Source organism: Phacochoerus africanus, chromosome 2 (genome assembly GCF_016906955.1).
Source record: "Phacochoerus africanus isolate WHEZ1 chromosome 2, ROS_Pafr_v1, whole genome shotgun sequence".
NCBI classification, from domain to species: Eukaryota; Metazoa; Chordata; class Mammalia; order Artiodactyla; family Suidae; genus Phacochoerus; species Phacochoerus africanus.
Genome location: NC_062545.1, coordinates 44,941,847 through 44,950,143, shown reverse-complemented (window position 1 = coordinate 44,950,143; position 8,297 = coordinate 44,941,847). Strand labels below are relative to the sequence as shown.

At 34.9% G+C, this 8,297-nt stretch overlaps 1 protein-coding gene across 6 annotated transcripts in view; it reads right to left on the bottom strand.

Moving 5' to 3' along the window:
* Positions 1–8,297, bottom strand: part of ZUP1 (zinc finger containing ubiquitin peptidase 1) — a 28,642-nt gene that overhangs the window by 5,414 nt on the left and 14,931 nt on the right. For 4 of the 6 annotated variants that reach the window (XM_047759905.1, XM_047759938.1, XM_047759914.1 and 1 more), the window contains 3 exons: positions 5,098–5,249; positions 3,520–3,740; positions 1,909–2,147 (listed from right to left, as the gene is read on the bottom strand). In XM_047759905.1, the coding sequence (XP_047615861.1) occupies positions 2,100–2,147; positions 3,520–3,740; positions 5,098–5,249 (421 nt within the window). In that variant the 3' untranslated portion in view covers positions 1,909–2,099. Of the gene's footprint in view, positions 1–465; positions 1,466–1,908; positions 2,148–3,519; positions 3,741–5,097; positions 5,250–8,297 lie in introns of those variants that run through there. The other 2 variants (XR_007132154.1, XM_047759923.1) reach the window with 2 other exon arrangements.

Sequence of the window (8,297 nt, the reverse complement as noted above, 5' to 3'; positions counted from 1 at the left end):
TAGATAGATAATTAGAATAACAGGTATTGTGATATAATTATACCACAGGACAGTGTTTCTCAAACTGTGTATGATGATGAACCAACTTTTAAAAAATTTCTAATCCATTACTATCACCTTTGTAAGATAAAACAGAAGTATGTCAGCAACCGTAATTTCTTTCTTTCTTTTTTTTTTTTGTCTTTTGTCTGTTGTTGTTGTTGTTGTTGCTATTTCTTGGGCCGCTCCCACGGCATATGGAGATTCCCAGGCTAGGGGTTGAATCGGAGCTGTAGCCACTGGCCTATGCCAGAGCCACAGCAACGCGGGATCCGAGCCGCGTCTGCAACCTACACCACAGCTCAGGGCAACGCCGGATCGTTAACCCACTGAGCAAGGCCAGGGATCGAACCCGCAACCTCATGGTTCCTAGTCGGATTCGTTAACCACTGTGCCACGACAGGAACTCCTAATTTCTGTAATTATCTTGTCATAGACCAGCGATCTGCAGATTAGTGACTTCTACTTTGAGAAAGGCTGCTTATCAAACATTTAAAAGGTGCATTTAATCCAAACGTGAGCAGTCAGGAAGCACTTCTAAGAGGAAGCCCTTGTAAGAGAAGGAGAACTAAGGGGAAAAGGGCCCCAGGTAGCACCAGCTGTATTTGGCAAAGGACTCTGAGCTGAAATGAATCAATCAAACTTTGAGAGTGACACTAGAGAGGTAAGCAGGGCTCAGATTGTGTGGGATGTCTGAATTTTATCTTAGAGCAATGAAGAGGATTCAACCAAGAAGTCTCAAAATCACATTTGTGTTTTAAAACCACTTGGTTTCCTTGTGGAAAATGGACTGACATAGGATTAAGACATGGAAGCCAGTTAGGAGGTTTTCACATTGTCTAGATATGAGACAATGATAGTAGGAAGTAACATAACTTCATGGGAAAATACAATAAAAATCTGGTTACCAGTCTAAAGGACAGAATATTACAAAGGCTGGCTTCTAGAGTTTTCCAACTGGCAATATTATTCACTCTTGGAGTGTAACTTTCAGTATTTGATGCAAAAGATATTTCTAGAACGTCATTCCAGTAAGTTCTTATTCATTTTTTCATGGGGTAGTAGACACTTGCTGCTTCTCTCTTTTATTGTTTATTATCTATTTCTTCATCTACCTTGATTTCCTTTAGAGAAACTGCCTCTGTCTTGCGGCATATGGTCACATGCTAATCAGATCTGCCCGCTCTGGAATCTGATATTTGAGCAGAGACATTCTACCTCAGCTCCTAACTTGACTGCTCCCCCCTAAATCAGGCCATATTCTAGCCTCAAGAGTTGCCTTGGTTCCAGCAGTTCCCTAGTTACCTGTGTAATCTGTGAGCTTCTGTTAATTTCAATGAATTCTCTTCTGTTTAAATTGGCCAGAGTAGGATTCTTGCTTGCAACCTTACATGGCAAATCCAACATGAATCTGAAAGCTTCTTTCCTACAGAACACATTAAACACAAGACTCTCATATCACAGTTGTGTAGGTAAGAGCCTAAATATTTAACAAAAGCAAACCCCTCTATTTAGAGCTAGGCCTGCTAAATATTAAGGTTATTTCTAAGTAGTGAGGAGGGAATTTCATTACATATATTTTATAACAGAAGAAATCAGAAGCTATAATGGTAAAAACTTGCAGGTGAGACAGCCTGGGTCTACACTCTGATTATGGCCATTTTCTTGGGCAAATTACTTATCTCTCAGAGTTTCAGCTTCTTCACAGGGCTAATAATAGTCCTTGTCTCATAAAACTATTTTAGAGATTTAACTAGTTAATACATGAGAAATACTAGGAATACCTAACACAAGTAAGAACCCAATAGTCATATGACTATAATACAAAACCAGTTTCTGAAACATAGATAAGACAAGAAATACAAAATCTACAATGCAAACAAGATATTTTATTGGAATAATTACTAGACAATGAAGTACTGAAGGTGTAATTTAGACATTTTAGAAATTAAAAGTGGAGTATTTAAAAAATTCACAGATTCATAAGATATATTAATAAATTTAATATCTGGATTTGAAAAATAAAGTAAAATTCCACAATCACTGACATGCTTACTTCTTCAAGGAATCTTCTCAGCTGTAAAGACTTGAGAAGCTTGTCTCCTGGCCTTGAAAAGGAATTTTTCAAAATGTTAATTGTTAAGTAAGAAATCAATTAATTAAAGTATATATTAATTATCATATAATATAAAAATAAAATCTGTAACTGTTTTCGAGATAATGAAAATTCCTTAAGGAATATTTCAACTTTAAACTTAGGCAATTAGAAATAAACATTTTTAAAGCCAAACTATAAAAAAATTAAAGGAAATTCCAGATAGAGATAAAACACAAGGAATTTAAAAGAAAATATCACTTCTTTCTAATGCAATAATGAGTCAAAAATAAAAATGCTTAAAGTCAGGGAGAGAGGCAGGTTAAAAATAGAGAGAAGGAGAGATAGAGATGGGGCTTCAAGCAGAGAAATACTACCTAGGTCTCACTTCCAAAACCAGAAAGATATCAGCTAACTAAAATGTTCAGCTGGACTCCATGATAATATTTAACCTTTTCTAGGATCTCAAAAGTTATTTGTATCTTGGTGAACAAGCATCTTGATATTTTATAGTAATTAAAATTAACCTCTAATTATATTCAGCCAATCTAATGAGGACAGAAGAAAAAATGAATGAAATTTTGGTATTTATGTCTTTGCAAAGAAACCTCTAATTTATCATAATTAAATTGAAGAACCTCAAACAACCCTTGCCTTTATATCCCAAATTGTAAGGCTGAAAAGATTACTCTTGCTCCCTTTCTCATTTTAAACAATTTTAGTCCTTTCCCATATCTATCTCTTCTCTCTTTATGGGAAACAAATGTGAAGTACTCTAGTAGGGACATTTTTTTTAAGATTCAAGCATTTTCTAGACTCGATGTGCTACCAGATAGCTTCAGTTTACACAAGTGGAGGGTTTCCAATCCCTAGGTATTCTTCTATAATGTACTATTCATCACTTAAATGCAAGGGATAAAGAGGCAACTGTACTGAAGTTAATTTTTAGAAATGTATATATATCCAATAAGTGTGCATATATATCTATTTCCAATAATACATCCAATATATCCAAGTACCTAACAGATCCTCAGGAATCACCAGAATCACATCTAATAAACTATATAAGATCAATATGAATTAGAACTTCTTGGATTAAGTTAGAGTTTCATACCATATACGTTGCCATATTTCATTACTCCCCTGACATTAAAAAATTAAATTATGTATTATAAAGTTAAATAGTTTTATGAAGCTCTGAGTAAAATATGTGAAAGTATTGGGTACCATTTGAAATTTAAAGAAATTAAATGACATAAAACCAAATTATCTTTGACAACCCAATGTTATAGAATGAGGTGTTGGGAGTTACAAATAATTTTAACTAAAAATTGTAAACTCTAAATTCAACTTGTCCAAGCTTCACGTAAAAAATATTTACTTACAATTTTCTCCTCTGAAGAAAGAACACCTTCTACTGCCACTATCTGATACTGCTTATGTTTTAAATTTCCCACAAATTTCCGAAGTTGCTTGAGACTGCTAGCTTCCATGTCTTGCTTTAAGAATTTCTGCATGTCTCGAGAAGGCCATCCAGGATCAAATATTAGTAAACATAATGTTCGGTTTTTTCTCTCTTCAATTCCAACAATTGTTCGACTATGACCTATGAAAAAATTAAATAACAGCTATATGTGTGTGTGTGTCACATCTACCTGTCTGTACCTATATACAGATACAAGTCACTATATACATATAATATATATATACACACACACACAGACATATAGACATACTATAAACTTTCCATATATAGTGTGTGTGCAAATGTGTACTTAGAATATAAATATAGTCAGTCCCTCTGACATATAGGTTATCTGAGCTTTTCCAGTTCTAAGACACAAGAGTTTAGTTCCACTTTCTAACCTTCAGTTTTCCCTTATCCAATTTTAGTTTTCTAAAGGCTTCACAGCAAATAAAATTCTACTTCTACTATGCCATATATTTTAGTTTTGCTCTTCAAATCCCTTTATCCTTCTAATTCAAATTATCTCAAATGAAAGGATTTGAAATTTACCTACTGGGCAACAAAAGGTAAACAAGAGTAAATTTATATATACTAGAATTTCAATGGCAAAGGCTTAACCTTTATAGCTTGTATTCCAAAACAATGAAATTCCTAACATTTACTTCTTATTCCTGTCAATCCAAATAATTCATTCAACAAGATATATCAAATATCCATATGCCAGGCACTACTCCAGGCCATTAGTAGTATAGATGTAAACCAAACAAACACTTCTGCCTTCATAGAGCTTATATTCTAATAAGAAGAAACACTCTAGGAGTTCTGTTGTGGCTCAGCAGGTGACAAACCCAACTAGTATCCATGAGGATGCAGGTTCGATGCCTGGCCCACTCAGTGGGTTAAGGATCTGGTTTGCCATGAGCTGTGGTATAGGTCACAGACAAGGCTCGGATCCTGTGTTGCTATGGCTGTGGTGTAGGCTGGCAGCTGCAACTCTGATTCAACCCCAGCCTGGGAACTTCCATATGCCACAGATGCGGCCCTAAAAAACAAAAAAACAAACAAACAAAAAAGAAATATTTTATAAACAGGGTAAGTAAGTGAGGTTTATACTTATAATGTTAGATGCAGAAAAATAAAGTAAAGAAGAGGGATAGGACATGCCAGTGCTACAGGGTGAAAGGATAATGAGAAGAAATTTTTACAAAGGTGTTTAGGGAAGACCTCATTGAAGTAAGGTAAAGACCTGAAAAAGGTAAGGGATGAACAATAAAAGAAGAGTGAACCAAGTGGACCAGGGGGCCCCGAAGACGCCAAGGATACCATCCATTACTGGAATGTACTGTAATGACAATATAACTAAAAATCAAAGTAATGTCATAATACTCCTCTCCTCTCATTAGAATCCTAACCTATTCTGAAGCTTAAGCCAATTAATTGTCTTATAAAGATACTGTCTTGTAAGTTACACTTACTATCTGTAAGTTATACTAACCTTGATGCTGAAGATAAATAGGAGGTTTAGATGTACACACTACTTTTGGACTCCCCTCCCTCTCTGAAGAATAATAGTTCAATATCCATTCAAATAAGCGAGGGTGTGTACCCAAAGGACCAGTCGACTTGTGAAAGTCAATAATACGACACCTATAAAAAATTGACAAAAGGGGTTACTTAGAAAATATTAAAAAAAAAAACATTTTCATCAGTGGAGTCACACAACAAAATCCCTAATTTAGGATTAATTTTATCTCAGTATTATTTTTGTAAGAAGAAATAAAATAAAAATTCTTTTATCTGAAAAACTTATTTCGTGAGAAAATAGTTTAAATAAATTAATAAGGTTGATGACTGACACAAGTTATAAAAATTTCCTGACATATAAAATCTATAATAGTAGTAGGAGTTCCCATCGTGGCGCAGTGGTTAATGAATCCAACTAGGAACAATGAGGTTGTGGGTTCGATCCCTGGCCTTGCTCAGTGAGTTAAGGATCTGGTGTTGCCATGAGCTGTGGTGTAGATTGCAGATGCGGCTCGGATCCTGAATTGCTGTGGCTGTGGCACAGGCCAGCGGCTACAGCTCCAATTAGACTCCTAGCCTGGGAACCTCCATATGCCCCAGGTGCAGCCCTAGAAAAGGCAAAAAGACAAAAAACAAACAAACAAACAAAAAAGACAAAAAAAAAGAAAATCTATGTTAGTAGTAAATGAGATCATACTTGATTTTCAAAAGTGTACATATAATCTTTAATTTTATTCTAAAGTCTCTAAACCAGATGATCAATTAGAAGCCGAATTCTAATTATAATTCCTCGATAATCATTTGAAGCTATCAAAAATATCCTAAATATTTTTCCTGCCAGCTCTCTAAAATTTCTTATCTAATAATAGACAAGAAAAGAATACCCATAAAGACCACAGAAAAAAATCTTTATGTACCTGAATCTATACATCTATCTTCTATTTGGCAATAGACCATGATGGTATTGTTTTCTCAAAAGGAAGTCAACTGTGAATAAACCAAATTATTTTAACCAGAAGCACTATTTACACTTTTCAGCAACAATTTTGAAAAGGTTTAGTATAAGGAAAAGCAATTAAAAGCTTTATTTTTCACTTTACAATACAGCACACATATCTTATCCTTGTCCCTCCTGGTCAGAAAGTCTCCAAATACACCCAAACTATAATGGTTACTATCTTTAGCCTCAGCAAGTTTAGTGTTGATAACTTTCAACTGACTAATACTGAGTTTTAAATGTTGAACTTCTAGAAACACTCTCAAAAAGTAAGAACAGTGCTTTTGAGTTACCAGTTGACTGCAGGCTTACATTTAGAATCTGAATAGTATCCTATGGAGTATAACTCATAGAAAGCCAAAGGAAGACATTTCAATAACTAGTAAACAAATTCAGGGTATAGTAATAAAAAGGCTTTACTAAAAAACTAAACTATTTCAGGTACTAAGAAAACAGCTGGATATGTTGGGTATTTTAGACAAAAATCTTCCTTTCCTTAAAAATGACTTAAAAGCTCAGGACATGAGAAAGCATATGTAATCTGAAGGTGTGGACAGAATGGCAAAAAGGATGAGAGAAAAAAGAAATTTTGAGAGCATTAAGATAGCCCTTTTGATTTAATTAATTTGATAAAGTTATTATACATACATTAGTTTTTCTATTTAAGATTTAAGAAAGGAGTTCCTGTCATGGTGCAGTGGAAATGAATCCAACTAGGTACCATGAGATTGCAGGTTCGATCCCTGGCCTCACTCTGTGGGTTAAGGATCCAGAGTTGTGGTGAGCTGTGGTGTAGGTTGCAGACATGGCTTGGATTCTGTGTTGCTGTGGCTGTGGTGTAGGCTGGCAGCTGTGGCTCCGATTAGACCCCTAGCCTGAGAACTTCCATATGCCGCGTGCGTGGCCCTAAAAAGCCAAAAAAAAAAAAAAAAAGATTTAAGAAATACTTCAACTTCAACATCATTATGATAGAAATGATGTAAAACACTGGCTAGATTACATAGAAACAAACATAAAAGGAATATAGAGCCATGAAGCTTAAGGCAAAACTTCCCATTAGGGATGATCATAAGTATCTATCTCTGATGCTTCTTGAGAGCCCAACAACATAACAGTGAAGGAGAAAATGATTTAAATACCCATGGAGGAAGATAATGGGGATAGACAAGAAACTGGCACATATTTTTGAAAATGGAAAGCAGGAGAGGAGAAACATAAAAGTGAATGCAAAAAAATACAGACAGTAGTCTTAAAACCCAAGAGAGGATAAAAGATTAGTGACACTAGGTATTGAGTAGCATAGTAGCGGTGCTAAAAATATGAGCTTAATTGAAAATTTGCATAAGGAGGGCAAATCATGCTTCAACTTCCCCCTCCACCAGTGTAGGAGCTGTAGGCAAGAGTAGAGAACTTTTCTCTGAATGGCCTCTGAGAAAAGATCTTTCTCTATACTGATACCTGAGAGTCCCCGACCACACAGAAAACTTCACCTAAGAAGTCTCCTCATTTACAAGCTCCATGAAATCCTATAGGACACCAATCAGCTTTTTATTGCCTCTTTCCTCATTTTAGAATTGGTCAGCTAAGGATTTTTAAAAGTTAGAAGAGAGCCTTTTAAATGGAAAAGACTAAAATAAATAGGCATGAAAACAATTTAACATGGAAGAAACAGAAAAATGTAAGGACTAGAAAAGAAATGTTGGAAAAACATTTTACCATAAAAGACTATAACGCTATGAAATTAGCCCTTAAAATTAAGACATGATTGTGAAAACAAAAAGTTCAATAGAGTAGTTGGGAGATAAAGTTGATTAAATGTAGATAGTAAAACAAAAAGCAAAGATGAAAAAATGAGACATGACCAATAAACTTACAACATCAAAGAAGTTCAACGGCCAACTATTAGGAGTTCCAGAAAGAAAAAAGAAAATAAAGGGATCATAATTATCAAACAACAGTTAACCTCTAAGCTCTTACTACATGCCAGTCATAGTCTTAAGCACTGTATTATCTCATTTAATTATCATTACAATTCTATGAAGCAGTTACTATTTACGTTCTATTACCAATGAGGAAACTAGGGCACAGACAAGTTAAGGCATAGAGCTAATGAGCAGAGAGCTAGAATCAATTGTAAGGCAATCTTACTTCAAAGTCTAAGCTCTTAACTGCTA